General features: G+C 46.3%; 1 protein-coding gene across 3 annotated transcripts in view; it reads left to right on the top strand.

The window, feature by feature from the left end:
- The window catches only part of EXTL3 (exostosin like glycosyltransferase 3), a 131,821-nt gene that overhangs the window by 90,239 nt on the left and 21,417 nt on the right, over positions 1 to 20,165 (top strand). For all 3 annotated transcript variants that reach the window (XM_027549027.1, XM_027549026.1, XM_027549028.1), the window contains exons 3-4: positions 1,444 to 4,071; positions 16,319 to 16,446. In XM_027549027.1, the coding sequence (XP_027404828.1) occupies positions 1,924 to 4,071; positions 16,319 to 16,446 (2,276 nt within the window). In that variant the 5' untranslated portion in view covers positions 1,444 to 1,923. The remainder of the gene's footprint in view (positions 1 to 1,443; positions 4,072 to 16,318; positions 16,447 to 20,165) is intronic.

Raw genomic sequence — 20,165 nt, 5'->3', positions numbered from 1 at the left:
CCAGGCAAGAGCGCTGGAGTGGATTGCCATTTCCTTCTCCAGGGGATCTTCCCGACCCAGGAATGGAACCCGGGTCTCCGGCACTGCAGGCAGATGCTTTTACCGTCTGAGCCAAATGCTGGCCATAAATTACCTCTCATTTTACACTGTCTTGGGGTAGTTTCCTTGCTGTTTGTCTGTGTGTTTTTTAGGCTAAAAGTAGTTCCCTGAGGTCAAAGATTATTTTACATCCTAGCTTCTCCCACGGTTATACTTAGCATGTCTTAGACATGAAGGAGTATGATGAATACTCTTTGGAGGAAATGAATGAAGGAAGTTGGAGGTATTTTTGGCATGAAGTGAAGTCTCTTAGTTGTGTCCGACTCTTTGTGACCCTATGGACTGTAACCTATCAGGTTACTCTGACCATAGGATTTTCCAGGCAAGAATGCTGGAGTGGGTTGCCATTTCCTTCTCCAGGGGGATCTTCCTGACCCAGGGATCAAACCCAGGTCTCCTGCATTGCAGGCAGACGCTTTACCATCTGAGACACAAAAGAAGCCCTTTTTTTTTTTTACTTCTAGATGTACTGAAATTGAGGAGAAAGCAAGTGCAAAAGTTTTATAACTTGTGATAGTAAAGTTTGGTAAGAGAAAAGGACTGGGAATGCTGGTTCAAGATTTATTAACCTAAAGTATCCTCCTTTATTTTCATAGCAACACAATGTATTGTTATCTCCACACATTTATCTTTGTTTTGGGAGATTAGAAACCTGAGGCCTAAAGTCTCACAGCAAATCTCTGTAAAAGATAAGAAATAATATCCCCATTTCTAAGTACAGTGTTCTTTCTGAAAGACCAAGTTACTATTTATATAGAAGATAAATGAGAAGCAAGCTGGGAAATACATTTTTGTCTCTGGATTACTGCACCCACTGCTGGTGAAGATCCAGAGAGTTCTCTTCAGCTCTTTTCCACCACTTTGAATATAATAAATGGAGCTCCTCACAGAGGTGTTGTTTTTTTTTTTTTTTTTGGCTTTTCCCCAATACTTAAAGAGGCAATTTTCCTGTCAGTAATGAACATAGATAGGAGGGTGTTTCTCTGTCTCACCACGATGCCTAAGTCTCAAATAACAAATTGTTATGAACATTTTTGCCCTTTGTTGAATGTAGCTGCTAATCATTTTATACGGCTCTAATTGGAAGAAAGTGGGTGTGTCTGAAACTGCTTTTGGACACTTACCTAATCCATCTCTTACTATTAATAACTCCAAGTACAATATCCATGCCAAAAAATAAAACCTGTATTGGATTTAAAATATTCTTCGAGGCACACACCAGTGATCCAATCCATTGTTCCGTCTTACAAGATTTAGGCATTTTCCAAAAAGTTTCAGAAGTGGGGAAGCAAGATTGTTGAGCATAAGGTCATCAAGACTGACACACTTCTCTTTCTTTTGCAGGCCTGAATATTGGCAGTGACACTTAAGAGGCTGGCATTTATTTCTGTTCTAACCAGCTACCTTATAACTGTGAAAAGTAACTATGCATATGTGTTGGTCAGCGAAACCAAGGAACAAGAGCTATGGCGGTTGAGGAGGTCTGTCTGATTCCGGGGTGCTTTTCCCTGGCTCCACCATCAGGGACCTTCGCCCTCCCACCTCAACAACCATGTGGTACCCTCTGGCTTTTGATAGAGATTAAGGACATGTTCTTTGGCCTACAGCTAGAACTCAGAATCTGCTGGAGTAGGGTCAGAGACCATTTCAGTCACAGCTGAGGAAGATGAAATTTCCATTCTACTTGGTGCCTTGTCCAGGGAGCACACTAACTCTTGGGAAAGCGTGTTGAGTGAGAAGAGGCTGAGCCTGGCCCACTAGAAACCCGTGGTTATGGCGAGTGAGCCAACGTGACCAGCGGAGGCAAGAGCCGCAGAGGGACTCATGACGGGCTATACCATGTTGCGGAATGGGGGCGCGGGGAACGGAGGTCAAACCTGCATGCTGCGCTGGTCCAACCGCATTCGGCTCACGTGGCTCAGCTTCACGCTGTTCATCATCCTTGTGTTCTTTCCTCTCATCGCTCACTATTATCTCACCACCCTCGACGAGGCAGACGAGGCGGGCAAGCGCATCTTCGGCCCGCGGGCCGGCAGCGAACTCTGCGAGGTGAAGCACGTGTTGGACCTGTGCCGCATCCGCGAGTCCGTGAGCGAGGAGCTCCTGCAGCTGGAAGCCAAGCGGCAGGAGCTGAACAGTGAAATCGCCAAGCTGAACCTGAAGATTGAGGCCTGCAAGAAGAGCATCGAGAATGCCAAGCAGGACCTGCTTCAGCTCAAGAACGTCATCAGCCAGACAGAGCATTCCTACAAGGAGCTGATGGCGCAGAACCAGCCCAAGCTCTCCCTGCCTATCCGCCTGCTCCCGGAGAAGGACGATGCCGGCCTCCCGCCCCCCAAGGCCCAGCGGGGCTGCCGGCTGCACAATTGCTTCGATTATTCCCGGTGCCCTCTGACCTCTGGTTTCCCCGTCTATGTTTATGACAGTGACCAGTTCGCCTTTGGCAGCTACCTGGATCCCTTGGTCAAGCAGGCTTTCCAGGCCACGGCCCGAGCCAACGTTTATGTCACCGACAATGCAGACATAGCCTGCCTTTATGTGATCCTAGTAGGGGAGATGCAGGAGCCCGCCGTGCTGCGGCCCGCCGACCTGGAGAAGCAGCTGTTGTCCCTCCCGCACTGGCGGACGGACGGCCACAACCACGTCATCATCAGCCTGTCTCGGAAGTCGGACACCCAGAACTTACTGTACAACGTCAGCACCGGCCGGGCCATGGTGGCCCAGTCCACCTTCTATGCGGCCCAGTACCGGCCTGGCTTTGACTTGGTGGTGTCGCCCCTAGTCCACGCCATGTCGGAGCCCAACTTCATGGAAATCCCACCACAGGTGCCGGTGAAGCGGAAATACCTCTTCACCTTCCAGGGCGAGAAGATAGAGTCGCTGAGATCCAGCCTTCAGGAGGCCCGCTCCTTTGAGGAGGAGATGGAGGGGGACCCCCCGGCCGACTACGACGATCGGATCATCGCCACCCTCAAGGCCGTCCAAGACAGCAAGCTCGATCAGGTCCTGGTGGAATTCACCTGTAAGAGCCAGCCGAGAGCCAGCCTGCCGACTGAGTGGGCGCTGTGCGGCGAGCGGGAGGACCGCCTGGAGCTCCTGAAGCTCTCCACCTTTGCCCTCATCATCACGCCGGGGGACCCGCGCCTGCTTGTGTCCTCAGGGTGTGCTACCCGGCTCTTCGAGGCCCTGGAGGTTGGGGCTGTCCCGGTGGTGCTGGGGGAGCACGTGCAGCTCCCCTACCAGGATGTGCTGCAGTGGAGCGAGGCGGCGCTGGTGGTGCCCAAGCCGCGGGTCACTGAGGTCCACTTCCTGCTGCGGAGCCTCTCGGACAGCGACCTGCTGGCCATGCGGCGCCAGGGCCGCTTCCTCTGGGAGACCTACTTCTCCACCACGGACAGTATCTTCAGCACCGTGCTGGCCGTGATCCGGACGCGCATCCAGATCCCAGCGGCTCCCATCCGGGAGGAGGCCGCGGCCGAGATCCCGCACCGCTCGGGCAAGGCGGCCGGCACCGACCCCAACATGGCGGACACCGGGGACCTGGACCTGGGCCCGGTGGAGACCGAGCCGCCCTACGCCTCGCCCAAGTACCTCCGCAACTTCACCCTCACCGTCACCGACCTCTACCGCAGCTGGAACTCCGCCCCGGGGCCTTTCCATCTCTTCCCCCACACGCCCTTTGACCCCGTGCTGCCCTCGGAGGCCAAGTTCCTGGGCTCAGGGACCGGATTCCGGCCTATTGGTGGCGGGGCCGGGGGCTCCGGCAAGGAGTTTCAGGCTGCGCTGGGCGGCAACGTCCCTCGGGAGCAGTTCACGGTGGTAATGTTGACTTACGAGCGGGAGGAGGTGCTCATGAACTCCTTAGAGAGGCTGAACGGCCTCCCTTACCTGAACAAGGTCGTGGTGGTGTGGAATTCTCCCAAGCTGCCGTCAGAGGACCTGGTGTGGCCTGACATTGGGGTCCCCATCATGGTAATGATAGAGCCACGAGCGGTTTCTTTACCGCGCCAGAGGCTAGTTCATTCTTGATGCTCTCTTTCCTGTAAAGATGCTGTGTGTGTTTTTTTTTAACCTATTCAGATTCTTACCCTTGCTTCTGTTTGAGTTCTTTCAGGTCTTGCCAGTTCTCTGCTGCTCACTTCCAAAGGCCCCTAAGACGTTCCCATAGGGAGACTGATACTGGCCCTGTGAAGGTTTACAAAACCCTGTCATTGACCTCGTAGACATCTTCTCTGTCCTTACGAAGGGGCTGACGATGAGAATGATGATGAAAAGCTGACGTTTATTTACGAAGCACTCATAATTTTAGAGTTTATAGAGCTTACAGTAACAGTTATGGGCTAGTATGATTTCTTAACTGAGGCTTAGACATGTTAAGTATTTTGCCCAGGGTCACGATTAGCATTTGTGGAGGAGCTGAGCTTTTAGTGTGCCTGATTCCAGGAGCTGTGGTTTTAATCATCTCCCAAAGGGTTTAGGAAGGAGACCTGTTCCATTTCACAGGATTGTCTTCCTCTGGGAGACTGGTGTCAGGGTTTGGTATTTTGGGAGTTGGAGACCTTGGACCTTTTCTGTAGTTTCATTCTCATAAAACTCTTCTCTGTTATGGTTAGGATGATGTATTCTACAGGAAAAGTAATAGCCAAATATGCAGGATAGAGCTTTAGTTCTGAGTACTTTGTTTATCCACCTTCTGTTGTAAGTTTGTCCATCTAGAAGGAGATTACCCATTTCTCTTACATGTGAGGCCTAAGAACAGATCTCAAGCCACATGGCAACACTTTACCATGCAGCACAGGTACTTTCCAGAAAAGGCAGCAAAGAGGGGCCAAAGTCTGATAAGCCATCACTGCTCGACGCTTGCTTAAGAAAATTAGTCGTTTTTAGCAAGAATTTGCCTTGAAAGGGAACGTTTAGGCTAGACCAGTTTTTAAAATATTTATTTCATTGAGGAGCTAATTCACATGAAATATTTTCTAATCAGCATTATGGTAAATGGGAAAGTATGAGTTTTGGCACAGTAGAGACCTAGGATTAAATAGTCATTTTGTGATCTTTGATAAGTTAATTAACTCCTTTGACTTCAGGATTAAAGAGGGATCTAAGATAATACAGGGCTTCCCTGATAGCTCATTGGTAAAGAATCCGCCTGCAGTGTCGGAGACCTGGGTTCGATCCCTGGGTTCGGAAGATCCCCCGGAGAAGGGAAAGGCTACCCATGCATTCTGGCCTGGAGAATTCCATGGGCTGTATAGTCCATGACGTCTCAAAGAGTCTGACATGACTGAGCCACTTTTTCTTTCACTGAGATAATACAAGTAGTCAGTTAAGTCGCTCAGTCATGTCAGACTTTTTGTGACCCCATGGACTGCAGCACACCAGGCCTCCCTGTCGCTCACCAACTCCTGGAGTTTCCTCAAACTCATGTCCATTGAGTCGGTGATGCCACCCAACCATCTCATCCTCTGTCGTCCTGTTCTCCTCCCGCCTTCAATCCTTCCCAGCATCAGGGTCTTTTCCACTGAGGCAGTTCTTCACATCAGGTGGCCAAAGTATTGGAGGTTCGGCTTTAGCATCAGTCCTTCCAATGAATATTCAGGACCGATTTCCTTTAGGAGGGACTTGTTGGATCTCTTTGCAGTCCAAGGGACTCTCAGGAGTCTTCTCCAACACCACAGTTCAAGAGCATCAATTCTTTGGCGTTCCACTTTCTTTATAGTCCAACTATCACATCCATACATGACTACTGGAAAAACCATAGCTTTGACTAGATGGACCTTTGTTGGCAAAGTAATGTCTCTGCTTTTTAATATACTGGAAAAGTGCCCAATAATTATTTGATTCCTATTTATTCCTTCATGTCAAAGGAGATGGAAGTCAGCATGGATGTTCTGCTTATGTTAAGGACTCACTTCACTGATAAACCTCCTTGTACCCATGACTTAATTTCCCTTGTGTCTTAACTGTTACTACCTTTCTTCTCTTGTACAAATCTTTGTTTTCTTTTTTTTTTTTTACAAATGCCGCTACTTTCTTCCTACTGCTGCTAATCTTTTCTTGTATTTTATTTAATTGAATTTATAATCAGAGACTCTTCAAAGACTGTAGGGTGCTGCAAACTTTTGACCCCAGAATTTATTTTGTATATTAAGAAAGCTTTGTAGACAGGGAGATTTCTCTCTAGACTTCTTCCCAAATACGTTTCACTTTTTTTCTTTCCTAGTTACAACTTTTTGAATGTCATCAAAATTAAAAAAAAAAAAAAATCGTTCTGTGAAAGGTCGATGCTCCTCATTAGCAAAGCAGCCTGTGTTTTCCATTTTGCTGAGTTTTCTGTAAATTTGTTAGGGACGTGGAGAAGCTGATGCCGCCACGGTTAACAGTGTCTGAAGTGCAGCAGAGTGCTTGCCACAATGAGTCCTTCCTTTTAACTCTGGTGGGAGATAAATCGTTCTCTTTGATTACTGAGCCACTCATTGCAGCAATACCATGCTTAGTCAGAAAGGGCCAGAAACTCTCCAGGCTGGGGGCAGCTCTGAATAGCTTGTCCGTATTAGTAGTACACATTTTTTTTTTTTTTGTCTTTCTCCCTAGTTCCTGTGAAAAAAGAAGAAACTCTTCAAGCTGGAAAATTTCACCCCATTCTCTAAATATTTGGACTGCTTTCTATTCAGTATGTAGGAGAGGCAGGGTTTTGGGCAGCAGTTGAGCTGCCGCCCTCTGGGGCACAGAGCTGTCACGGTGGGCTGAGAGGGAGGGTGGCCCTCCGCGGTGGGAAGTGGTAGTGTTAGGAGCCGTCTGAGAGTGGGTTTTCCGACGAGGATGCAGACGTGACCTCTTTGTTCATTTTGTTACAGTTAACAGTAGATCTCTATAAGATGACCGGGCAGTCTTTCAGGTTCCATTCCTTCAGGGAAGATGATTTGAGCTAAAAGAAGCAACCCAGGAGCCTACCTGCCACTTCAGAAAATGTTGGGCAGTCTGTGGGTGTCTTCTGCTCAGGGTGCCATCATAGCAGCGGGCACAAATGCTGTCTGTCTGTGGGCTGTGAAGTCTGTTGAGCCCTCGGTGTTCAAGTAGAGAGTAGGGTTGTCTCAGGCGTACCTACTGGGGCCTGTGGTGAAATCCCTCTCTCTTTTCCATTACTTACCAAGCAAGGGGGAAGCTACTCTGGGTCTGGCAGAGAGTAAGTGTGATTTTCACTGCCACCCTCCTGCCCAGCATGCTTTATGTAAAGAGAGTTTCAGTTGAGATCAGGTAGGGCCTGTTCGAATTGACAGTGCTGCCCACAGGGAGGTGGGGTCTCTCACCGGGATGGTAGGGATGGCTGCACCAGAGGTATCTTTCTGTCTCTTACTTGTTTGTGAGCAGTTGAATCGGGTTCCTTAGCTCCTTGAGTGGAATGTCATGAATGTTTAATGGAAGTCAAATGGAGGGTGGCGTTGGGCCAGGGGATTTGAAGGCCTGCCTTTTGAAAAGCTCCCTTCTAGGGGGGAAGTCAGCACTTTCATGCATCTTAAAGATTTTCCACTGTTTCCTGGCTGCCGTTGTTTGTAGTGATAGTCAGTGATTTCTCAAATATTTATTTCCCCATAGGTAGTGTGTTATTTTTCTCTGGCCACTTTGAAGACTTTTTCTATACACGTGGTTTCCAGCAGTTTGACTGTGATGCGCCTCTGCGTGGTTTTCTTTGATCTGTGTTCTGATTGGGCTTCACTTAGTCTCTTAAGGGCTTATCCCAGGTGGCTTAGTGATAAAGAACCCGCCTGCCAGTGCAGGAGATGTGGGTTCAATGCCTGGGTGGGGAAGATCCCCTGGAGAAGGAAATGGCAACTCACTCCAGTATTCTTGTCTGGGAAATCTCATGAACAGATGAGCCTGGTGGGCTACAGTCCATGGAGTCACAAAGAGTGGGACAACACTTAGCAACTAAACAACAAGGCTCTTAAATCTAGTAATTTATGTATTTTAAAATTATATTTGGGGAATTTTTTATTCAATATTTAATCAGGTATTTTTTTCCTCTTTGGGGACTTCATTCTGTGTATACTAGGCATTAAAAAATATATTTTACAATTTTATTTGTCCATTATACTATACTAGGCATTTTGATACTGTCTTGCAGTTTTCGGCAGTTCTGTTCATTGTTTAAAAATCATTTTTTATCTTTGATAATTTCTGTTGATATGTTGTCACATTTGCTGACTTTGGTGTCTACACTGTTCTTCATTGAGTCAGTTTTATATTTCAGATACTGTGTTTTCCAGTTTAAGAATTTCCACGTTTTTAAAAATAATAGTTTCTGTTTCTCTCCTGAGATTTCCTGTTTCGTTTTTTCCCATTCTGAATACACCTCGTTTAAAAATGTATTTTATTTATTTGGCTGCATTGAGTCTTCGTTGCAGCACGTGGAGTCTTCATTGGTTCACGTGGGATCTTTCATTGCTGTGCATGGACTCACTAGTTGTGGCACAGGGGCTCTGGAGCGTGAGGGCTCAGTAGTTAAGCACATGGGCTTTCTTGCTCCTTGCCGTGTGGAATCTTAGTTCTCTGATCAGGGATCAAACCCACGTCCCTTGCATTGGAAGGCAGATTCTTAACCGCTGGACCACCTAGGAAGTCCCTACTTCACTTCAATGAGTGCAGTTATGTTAGCTGCTTTAACCTCTTGGTCTGCTAATTCCAGCATATGGGTTGAGTATTCATTGTAATTGGGGGTCATATTCTTCTGGTTAGTCTGGGTCTTTGTACAGCAAACAGTTTTGTATTAAATTGTGAATGTCGCGAAGACTGTGGATTTTGTTTTATTTCTCTGAAAAGTGTTGAGCTTTTAGTTTTAGCGGGAAGTTAATTTGGTTGGACAGCAAGTTCTCTTGGGTGGCAACACAAATGTTAGTTCAGCCTTTTTATCTGTAGCTGGTCTGCTTGTGAACAGCAGAAAGAATGCATGGTTCTGGGGTGACCTGGAGACTGGGAGCTTTATACACAGAACTTGGAGCTCTCCTGTCTGGTTCTCTCTCTGCTGCAACTCCTTTCTTCCAGGGGTGGTGGTTGCCCCAGGCTCTTTCCTCTTATTCCTCAGGCCAGAACAGCTGGGTGCTGTATGCAAGTTTAAGCTAACCTTGGTACCAGCTCTGGTCTACCCTCAAGGGGAAAGCGGCGGTGATTCTCCCCATGTCAGTAATTCCTTCCTAAATTTTGGCTCCCCTTCGTAATGTGTCGCCTTCTGCTCAGTCTGGTGTCTTTAGGTAATGCTCTTTTGGTATTTTTGTCCAGAGTTAATGTTGCCGTCAGTAGGAGGCTGCGTCTGGGTGGGCAGGAGCCTCCAGCTGGTCTCTGATACACAGCCCCACCCAAAATATTGGTTCAGGTTACTGGTTTATTCTGACCAATTAACACATCTTTTTCACTCTGCTTTACATTTTGGAAAATAGTATATAGGGTGGCCTTGTTGGAGCATCCTGTGGAAACAAGAACATCAAACTCGGTCCTTTTGCAGTTTTACAAAGGGGACTTTGCTGTTCACCGTGTAGTCTTGCCCACTCAAAACACTGTCCATCTCTAGGCTGTGAACTCGCTTGTTTGTAGGTCCCTGACAGCTGAGGCCCTCAATCCTTAATTTTTAGTTCTGTTCTCTATAAAGGGTACAGCTCCTTTAAATAGGGTGCCTAGGAGGACTTTTTTGAAGAGGTGACATTTGAGCAGAAGCCTGAGGGAAGTGGGAGAATGGACCATGTAAATTCTGGGGGGATGTACAGAGAACAGGAAGTGCAGGAAGCTTGTTGTGCTCAGGCCATGGCAGGGGGACCCTGTGTACCCTGGGTGGAATGATCCAGAGTAGAGCTTGAGAGGAGGTTGGAGGAGACAGAGGCGGCACATGTAGGCCATGGTGAGGACTGAAGGTTTTATATTCTCAGTGTGTGAGGGTGCAAGGGGAGGGTTTTGAGCAGAGAGAAATATGATACTGTGGGATGATGGGGGAAAGAGCAGACAGAGTTGAAAGGCTATTGCAGGAGCCCAGGTGAGGGGTGCTGGCGGCCTGGATGGGGCAGTCATGGTGGAGATGGTGATTCAGAGAGAAGTGTATCATACTGCTGTGGGAGTCTCCAGGGTCTCTGGAGATGAGGCCAGAACGCGCTGTGTTGCCCAAGAGAAGATTGTGGAGATATGAGGTGGTTTTTCAGCCCTTTTCCCCTCTCTCCCAGTCCTTGATACTAGAATTGAACAAGGCAGGTTCTGTCTGGGGAACTTAATGTCATGCCAGGGTGGTTATTTTAGTCCTGTTGCCCCAGGAGTCTGCTGAGGAAGGTTGGAGGAGAAACCGGCTGTGTTGTTAACTCAAGAGTCGTTACAGTTCAGGCTTGGGCCTCTGCCAGCTGGGCCGTTAAAGGCTTCATTTCTTGCTGGCTAGCCCGCCAGGCTCCTCTGTCCATGGGGTTTTTCCCAGCAAGAATACTGGAGTGGGTTGCCGTTTCCTCCTCCTGGGAATCTTCCTGACCTGGGGTTGAATCTGTGTCTCCTGCATTGCTGGCTGATTCTTTACCACTGAGCCACTGGGGAGGCCCTCAGATACTGAGTTATTTGCTACTAATTCGGAAAAGACTTATCATGATAGCTAATTAAATACTTACTAAGTGAATTGATACTTGGCTAATTAACGTGAATTTTCGGATTCTACCTGGGTTTAGAAACCAAATGGTTAGTTAACATATTGGCAGAAAGGATTCTATTTAAGTAGTAGTTCTTTTATCATTCATAAAGTCCAGAATTCCTCAGAACCCAGGTTGAATGTTAACTGAGGATACTGATTGTTTTCTGTATGTTTTGTACGACATGTACAGCTCATGCATTTGCATACACTGGGGGTCTAGGTTCTGCCTGTTGCCCTATTCTTTTGTGGTGAGAAGAGGGGCGCCTTCATGAATGAAGGTGAACAGAGGACTAGGGGCCATCATCTGAGTACTGTATGTGAAACAGGAAAAAGAGTGTTAGTGAGCACTGCTCCTGACCTTGACTGTTGTAGGTTGATGGATTTTTTTTTTTTTTGCTCTAGAAAACTAGATTAGATACTAAGAGGTTTCAGTATAATCAGTGTTTATAGTTGACATATAAACTTTTCAAGTCTTTATTCCATATTCTGAAAATATGGATGGGACTGGACTAAGTTAGGTCCTATTTCCTGTTTGTTTATTCATTTGTAAAGCACTTGTTGAACACCTTCTGTATGGCAGGCACTGTGCTCTGTACATTCTGGTCAGTGTCATACCGGTAGTTAAATCAATAGCTTGAAGGTCAGTCTTCATGCTCACAAGTCACTAAGCTGTAGTCATAAGGCATGAAAAAAATAGCCAATGTTGAGGGAGCGAGGAGGAGCATTGTTTTAATTTGAAAGAAAACAACATCAACAGAAGTGAGAATATTTCCTAATCATGACATCTTCTGGTTGACTCATTTCTTTCACGTTTGATCTGCCCTTTGTCAGATCCTTAGAGGCCCATGCTGTTCTGCATGTTTGCGTTACAGATATTTAAATCTCTTTGTCCTTCTGATTTTGGTGCCAGAATGGATAATGGTTGATTCGCTGAGCTTTTGTCTAGCCATTAAGCACTACAGCTCTGAAGCAAAACTGGTAGAAGAAAGCTTTTCCTAAAAGAAAATTTTAATTTATTTATGTGGCCGCGCTGGGTCTCAGGTGTGCCATGTGGGACCGTAAGTTGCGGCATATGGGGTCTGGGATTGAACCCAGGCCCCCTGCATTGGGAGCTTGAAGTCTTGGCCACTGGACCACCAGGGAAGTCCCAAAGAAAGCTTTTACTTCGCCCACCCTTCCCTCACCCTTTGCTTTTAGTTTGTATTTGCGAACTTTGTACAGGCAGAAATCCTTTTGGTTATGAGAAAGAGGTGACGTGCTTACATTACGAATTACACGTATTCAGAGTTGGCTTTGCTCTCTCCTGGTGGTTGATTCTGAAAATGGCGCAGTGACATTTGGGCTGGATAGTTCTGTGTTGTGGGGAGCAGCCCTGTGCAGTGTGGGATTGCAGCATCCCTGGCCTCTGCCTACTAAGTGCAAGCAACCCGCTGGCCACCCAGTGGTGACAACCAAAGATGTGCACAGACATTGTCAAGTGTCCCCTGGGGGTCACAATCACTCCTAGCTGAGAATCCTTAAAGCAGACCTGCTGACCGGAGTTTTTCGTGGGTTAACCACAAGTGGGCTGCAGCCATACTTGACTCTGTGTTTCTCTGAATCCTGGAAAGCTGCTCTTTTATTCCGATTCAGTTCCCTTACCCTGAAGATCTTGCTGTCGTCCAGCCCCGAGGAGTAATGCCAGGATGAGCTGAGACAGAACATGTGCTATATTCCTGAATCCAGAGGACTTGTTCTTAATGGACATGCCTCTTAATGAACTTTGATAAACTTGCTAAAAAACTGAATGTGAAATCTAGGCCAACACACACTTGATATGAGACCTTCCGCTCCGTCTCGGTTTTCCACAGGACAGGCAGGTCCTCTTGATTCGATTCACTTTGTAATGAGACCAAAAGTCTGGCTGTGTTCTAGGTATCAGAGCATGATGGTGTTAGTTTTTATTGTTGTTTCTGAATTTTAGATGAAGGAGTTGACTGTAGCGTTGTCAAGTGTGGCTGGTAAGTAGCTCCCGTTTTTCGCACAACATGGTGCTGTGCTGACTCCGCGCAGAGGCTGCCTACTCAGGTTCATGCATGTAGTAAGTGGTAGAATTGAAATCTGAACTCAGGTCTTTCTGCTTGACTCCAAAGCCATGCTTTCCCCTCTGTCCCAGCGCCTCTCAAAGTGCTGCGTGCCTAGGACTCACTCTGGAGATATTAAAACGCAGGTCCTGGCTAGGTAGGTTTAGGACGGCTGGCAATTCTGCCTTTCTAATGGAGTCCCGGGTGACGCCCATGTTGCTGACTTTGGGATCACACTTTGAGTACTAGAGCTCTGTGCTGTGTTCCTGGATTTTTTTTGCTTTTCCTTTTCTTTTTGGTTCTGCTGAGTCTTTGTTGCTGCTTGTGGGCTTTCTATAGTTACAGTGAGTGGGGGCTACTCTTCCTTGCAATGTGAGAGCTTCTCATGGAGGCTTATCTTGTAGAGCACAGACCCCAGGGGCACGGGCTTCACTAGTTGCGGCTTGCAGGCTCTAGAACGCAGGCTCAGCCGTTGTAGCGTATGGGCTTAGTTGCTCTGTGGCACGTGGGGTCTTCCCAGACAAGACCGGGTCAAACCCACGTTCCCTGCGTCGGCAGGTGGATTCTTATCTACTGCGCCACCAGGGAAGCCCCTGAATTGTTAATTGTGGTATAGATAATCCTCTTGGTGAGTGACCCACAAAATTGGTAACCTACAATTGAGCATTCAGTAACCGGATGTTTTACTGAATGTTTTCTTCGTTTTAAGCGATGTGTATTCCCTGGTAGGGTTGAGGGAAAGCTCTGTCCACTGAACAGGCAGCATTGCCGTTCTGTGTTGAGTGAATGCTGGGTGCGCTTGGAAAGTAACAGGAAAGATCCCAGGGTAGTTTGTGGGGGCAGGCGTTATAGTGCGCAACTGCCGAGGTCCACTGACCTAGGGTGGACGTTATTTTACATTTCCACATGTCTGAAATTGGGTGTGTGTCTTAAGCCACAGATGGCATTTTACCGGCACTGGATGCTGGCAGTTGACTTCTGCTACCGTGACCGGCGTCCTACTCCCTGGGGGTTGAGCTGGGCAACCCACACAGCGAGCAGCTGGCCGCCTCCCCTGCGCGTCCCTCTCTCTTTCCTGACCCGGCCTTCAGTGCCTTTGTTCTGTCACTGCTGAACCCAAGCTTGGGAGGTCCAGGCCAGAAGCGCGGAGATTTTTTCTTGTTCAAAAGTGCTGCAGGGCAAGATGGATTTCTGTGTCTTTTGCTTTGCCCCTGATGTCTGCTGTTGGTAGCAGCAAATCTGTTACCAATTTCCCCTTGTTGTTACTTGGTAGGGACTCCTCCAGGACTGAGTCGAAATTTTAAAAAGCTCTTACTAGAGTAAACATTCTAAATGGTGAACTATTTTTTCGTATTTTTCTTATTTGGCGGCATTTTTATTTCTTGATAGTACACAAATTAATAATGCATTTTTCATGGGGCCTATAGCTAGATGAGACTTACAGGTTTAACCTAAGTTTCCCAGAAGAAGAGTGATTTGGAGTAGGGAGGCGTGAGTTAGGAGTCTAGCTCTGTGAGGGGCCTGTTGTCCACGTGCAAAGTAAAAGTTGACTGAATGATCTCCAAGGCCCTTCTGGCTCTGAACTAATTGGATTCTAAGTGTGCTGGAATGAATGAATTGAAATGTGAGGTCTCTGCTTTAAGAACATAGAAGAAGTGATTATTAGTACTTTTGACAAGATTGGTGAGCAAGGAGACATCTGAGCCGGGGGTTCAGGGGGAGAATAGTTGTGGTGGAGGAATAGGAGAGAGAGAGGATTTTAAGCTGAAGAGACGGTGCTCACAAGGTCCTGGGAGAACCTTTAAAACCATTCACACGGACTTCCCCGGTGGTCCAGTGGCTGAGATTCTGTGCTCCCAGTGCAGGGGCCATGGGTTCAGTTCCTGGTCGGGGAACTGAGATCCCACGTGCTGCGCGATGTGACCAACCAATGAACAAAAACACTCAGCTTTTAGACCCTGGATAAAATTATATTCATCACGTCATGTAGAGGTGAGCCTCAGTACAGGTGTCCCATTGCAAGAAGGATGTCCCTTCCCAACTGTCTAAAAAGATGATTACTCAAGACGTTCTCTTTGTTTCTGGCTTTTGAGAATAAAATGATTCCTCACTAGTTAGTCAATACTTAATGGGTATAGAAACCATAAAATTAAAGGAGCTATCAGAGTACTCGAGTCTGTCCATCCTTGTTTGAGTTTCAGAGTCAAAGTGAATACTAAAGCTACCACCCAGTAGTAGCTACTATCTGAGGCACACTTGAAAGAAAAAAAGTGAAAGTGAAGTCTCTCGGTCGTATCTGACTCTTTGTGACCCCATGAACCGTAGCCCACCAAGCTCCTCTGTCCATGGGATTTTCCAGGCAAGAATACTGGAGTGGGTTGCCATTTCCTTCTCCAGGAGATCTTCCCTACCCAGGGATTGAACCTGGGTCTCCTGCATTGTAGACAGACGTATTATTGTCTCAGCCACCAGGGAAGTCCACTAGGGAAGCCTCCCAGGGAGGCACATTTAAATAATTTTAAAAGTTATAATGCAGTTCTTACGATCGAGCACTGCATCTTTGTTTCGGGAAGAAATAACAGCTTTGCATATGTCAGTCACTTGGGATAAGATTCTTTGAATTCGGAATTTCTTTGGGCACAGAAGCTCTTAGTTTTACTGAGTCAGGTGCCCCTTGAGAGAAAAAGCTCTTGTAAGTGTAGTCGGTGTTGCAGGTAGCAGTTGCAGAAGCAGAGTAATTAACCTCAACTGGACGGGCTCGCTTTAGTTGTTTCAGATGGAAAAGAAAGGCCTTTAAATCGGGACTCAGAAAGGACACAGACTCCAGGGAGTTCTGAGTTGGGTTTCCAGGGGATTCCGGAGCTGAGGATCGTAACCTCAGTTCTGCTCTGCCGCTTTGTGTTCTCTTGGGAAAGTTATTGTTAATATCCCTAAACCGTGTCTGTTGCATACTTAAAATAATCCTCAGCTTTAGCTTGTTTCCCAGGAAAATTAGTTAGCAAATGAATAAAGCTTCCAATGGGAAATCTTTATAAATTTGCCGAATTATAAAGTAGTTTTTGTTCCTGTAAGACATGTGCTCGATTGTACAGTTTGGCTTTGTTGTTGTTATTCAATCTCTAAATTGTGGGCAACTCTTTGGGACCCCGTGAACCATAGCACGCCAGGCTCCGTCTCTTCAGTATCTCTCAGAGTTTGCTCAAATTCGTGTTAACTGAATCAGTGATGCTGTATCCAGCCATCTCATCCTCTGTTGCCCCCTTCTCCTCCTGCCTTCAACCTTTCCAGCATCAGGATCTTTTCCAATGAGTCGGTTCTTCACATCAGGTGGCCAAAGGATTGGACCTTCAGCATCAGTCCTTCCAATGAATATTGGAACAAGAGGCTCTTTAGTTCTTCTTCACTTCTGCATATTTAGCTACAATCTCCTTTGACCTAAAGACAGCCCTCTTTTGCATTCTGCATTACAGCATTGATCATCAGTGTTTTCCCTTTCTCTTTACAGGTGGTTCGTACTGAGAAGAACAGTCTGAACAACCGATTCCTGCCGTGGAATGAAATCGAGACAGAGGCCATCCTGTCTATTGATGATGACGCTCACCTCCGCCATGATGAAATCATGTTTGGGTTTCGGTGAGGAGCTGATTTTTAATCAAGAAACGCTTTTGTTGGCAAGTGACAGGAAACTAACTCAAAGGCTGGATGAGGCAGCCAAATGAGTTTCGTAGCTGGTAGTAACTGAGACATCTTGTGTGCTAAGTCGCTTCAGCTGTGTCTGACTCTGTGCCACCCCAGGGACCATAGCCCACCAGGCTCCTCTGTCCATGGGATTGTCCAGGCAAGAATAGTGGAGTGGGTTGCCATGCCCTTCTCCAGGGGATCTTCTCGACCTAGGGATTGAACCCTCATCTCTTACGTATCCTGCATTGGCAGGAGGGTTCTTTACCACTAGCGCCACCTGGGAAGCCCCAGGACCTAAATATCTCACTTTGAAGGAACAGTACAGATAAGAGAACAGAGTAGATCAGGGCCACTCAGAGTGTCCAGTCCTGGCACTGACTCATGGACAGTTTATTTCCTGTCCAAAGTGAGGTAAGTACAGAAATTGAGGGTAGACATTTAGAAGCCTTTAAATAACTTGACATTTACCATGACATCCAAGTGTGAACGCTTTTCTTGTAATTCATTTTTGAGTAACATCTATTGAGTATAATTCATACGTCCTACAGTTCACTCATTTAAGGGTCGCATTCAGTGGCTTCTAGTGTATTTACAAGGTTGTGCAACTGTCACCGTAATCTGCTTTAGAAATCTTCATCGCCATCAGAAGAAAGCTTGTACCCATTAGCAGTCATTCTCTGTTTTTCTCCGACTCCTCTAAAGCATTGGCAGCCATTGATGTACTTAGTTTCTCTGTAAGTTTATCTGTTACAGACGTCCCATATACATGGTACCGTGTAACATGTGCTCCTTGGTAACTGGTTTCTTTCACTTAACGGTGCTTTCGGCGTTCGTCTGTCTAGTGGCATCTGTCAGCACTTCATTCTGTACGGACGTGCACCTTTTGTTGACTCCCAGGCGGCTCAGTGGTAGAGAATGTGCTTGCCAATGCGGGAGACGTGGATTCGACCCCTGGGTTAAAGTTCCCTGGAGAAAGAAATAGGAACCCACTCCAGTATTCTTGCCTGGGAAATCCCATGGACACAGGAGCTGGCAGGCTGCGTCCGTGGGGTCGCAGAGAGTTGGACACGACGGAGCACGCACGCACACATTTTATTTGTCCATTTTTGGACACTTGGGCCATTTCTGCTTCTTTGCTATTGTGAATGCTGCTATGAACATTAATGTACATGCTTTTTTATATGACTATTTATAGATACATACTTGGTTTAACATTTTGAAGAACTCCCAGCCTGTTTTCCAGAGTAGCTGCACCATTTTATATTGTGCCAGCAGCGAATGAGGGTTCTGATTTCTCTGTGTCTTTGTCGACACTTGATCTTTTCTGTAATTATAGCCCTCCTACTGGGTGCAAAGTGGTATTTCAGTGTAGTTTTGATTTGCATTTCCCTAATGACTTAGGATATTGCTCATCTTTTCATGTGTTTAGGAATAAACTTATATATCTTCTTTGAAGAGATGTCTATTTAGATACTTTGCTGTTTGTTATTTGGGTTGTCTGTTTTGTTTTTTTTTAAACTGTAAACTTTTTGTTTTGTAGTGGGAAATAGCCAGTTAACATTGTGGTAGTTTCAGGTGAACAGCAGAGGGACTCAGCCATGTATCTATGTGTATCCATTCTTCCGGAGAAGGCAGTGGCACCCCGCTCCAGTACTCTTGCCTGGAAAATCCCATGGACCGAGGAGCCTGGTTAGGCTGCAGTCCATGGTATCGCTAGAGTCAGACACGACTGAGCAACTTCACTTTCACTTTTCACTTTCATGCATTGGAGAAGGAAATGGCAACCCACTCCAGTGTTCTTGCCTGGAGAATCCCAGGGACGGGGGAGCCTGGTGGGCTGCCGTCTATGGGGTCGTACAGAGTTGGACACGACTGAAGCGACTTAGCAATCCATTCTTCCCCAGACCACCCCCTCCCCCCGCCCCCCCGCAATCCAGGCTAGCACATAACATCGAGCAGAGGTCCCTGCTATACAGTAGGTCTTTGTTGGGTTTCTGTTTTAAATATAGCAGTGTGTACATGACTGGTTTGTCTTTTTATTTTCGAGTTGTCAGAGTTCTTTGTATATTCTAGGTACAAGTCCCTTATCAGGGATAATGATCTGTAATTTTTTCCTCTTATGCTGTGGGTTGTCTTTTCACATTCTTGATGGTGTCCTTCAAAGCACAAAACTTTTCGTTTTAATGAAGTCCAGTTTGTCTAGGTTTCCATTGGTTACTTGTCCTTTCGGTGTTATATTTAAGAAAACATGCAATTCATTTTTATTGTGTTTTTACAAAAGCATGACCAAGCCCGGGGAAAATTACTTCTTTGCCACATAGTTTGAGAAACACTGGAGTAGATATCTTTGGGGATCTCATTCAAACGAAGTATAGATTCCAGGACAAAAACTCTTTTCTCTGTGCTTTTGTTTCGGGCCCTGAGAGCCTGGCCGACCCCTAGCTTCCGGGCTTCAGCTTAGGTGGTAAGTGCAGACGCTTGGATGGAAGCGCAGCAGCTTTACTGCTCTATTTTCTTAGGTCCGTGTGTAGTCACCTGGCACATTTCTGACAAAGTGGAACATCTGCTCTTCCTCCCCCTCAGCCAGCCTCTCATTTCCTCTGACCTCCTCCTACCACTATGTTATTGAGGCGAGAATCTGTTGTTAGCAGTTGTGAAAATCCCACTGGATTTCACATTACCATAATAATAAGTAAGCAGCTCTCTTGCCTTGATTTTATGAAGGGAAAAAAAGCCATGTGATGATAGCAGAGATGGGCCTTTGCCATCACAGTTGTTGTTATCGATGGTGACGGGAGGGACGGGAAGGTGGGGTGTTTCCGATACAGCGTGATGTACTTAAGAGTCTGCTGAGGGACTGGAGGCTGTGGACAGAGTCATGGGGTGTTAACAGGAGAATTGCCGATCAGCGCTAGATCCCAAGAATGATTAGATAAGCAGTCCTGCTTTGATGAGTTTGAAGCTTATTAAGATAACTGGTGTTTGTTATCTTCTGTAGAATGTTCTTGATTTAGAAAGATTTTTGATCTTTTCCATTTGTCACCAGATTTCCAAGTGGTGAGAGAATAATGGAAGCCTTATAACTGATGGTATTGAGCATCTTTTCATGTGGTCAGTGACCATCTGTTTATCTTCTTTGGAGAAATGTCTGCTTAGATCCTTTGCCTTTTTATTATCAAGTGGTTAAGAGTCTCTTACCATCATTAGAAATTTGAGGTTTAGTCTCTGGTTATAAGACAAGTGAATTATCTCTGACTCTACTTCCAAATCTTCTATTACCCTGAGTATTCTCTCATTTATTTGGGCATCCTTTGATCTAAAAACTTTGCTTTCGAATTAGAGTTTTCATCTTTTCCCTATGTATGCCTAGGAATGGGATTGCTGGATTACATGATAACTCTGTTCTTAGTTTTTTAAGGAACCGCCATACTGTTCTCCGTAGTGGCTGTACCAGTTTACGTTTCCACCATGAGTGTAGGAGGGTTCCCTTTTCGAAAGGATACACGCATTCTGACGTTCACTGCAGCACTGTTTACAGTAGTTGAGACATGAAAGCCACCTAAATGTTGAAATCAGCAGATGACTGGATAAAGAAGATGTGGCATATAGATACCGTGGAATATTTTTCAACCATAAAAAGAATGAAATAATGCCATTTACAGCAACATGGA

Source organism: Bos indicus x Bos taurus, chromosome 8, assembly GCF_003369695.1.
Source record: "Bos indicus x Bos taurus breed Angus x Brahman F1 hybrid chromosome 8, Bos_hybrid_MaternalHap_v2.0, whole genome shotgun sequence".
NCBI lineage: Eukaryota > Metazoa > Chordata > Mammalia > Artiodactyla > Bovidae > Bos > Bos indicus x Bos taurus.
Note: the sequence above shows the minus strand (reverse complement) of the source record. Positions and strands in the feature narration are given on the sequence as shown.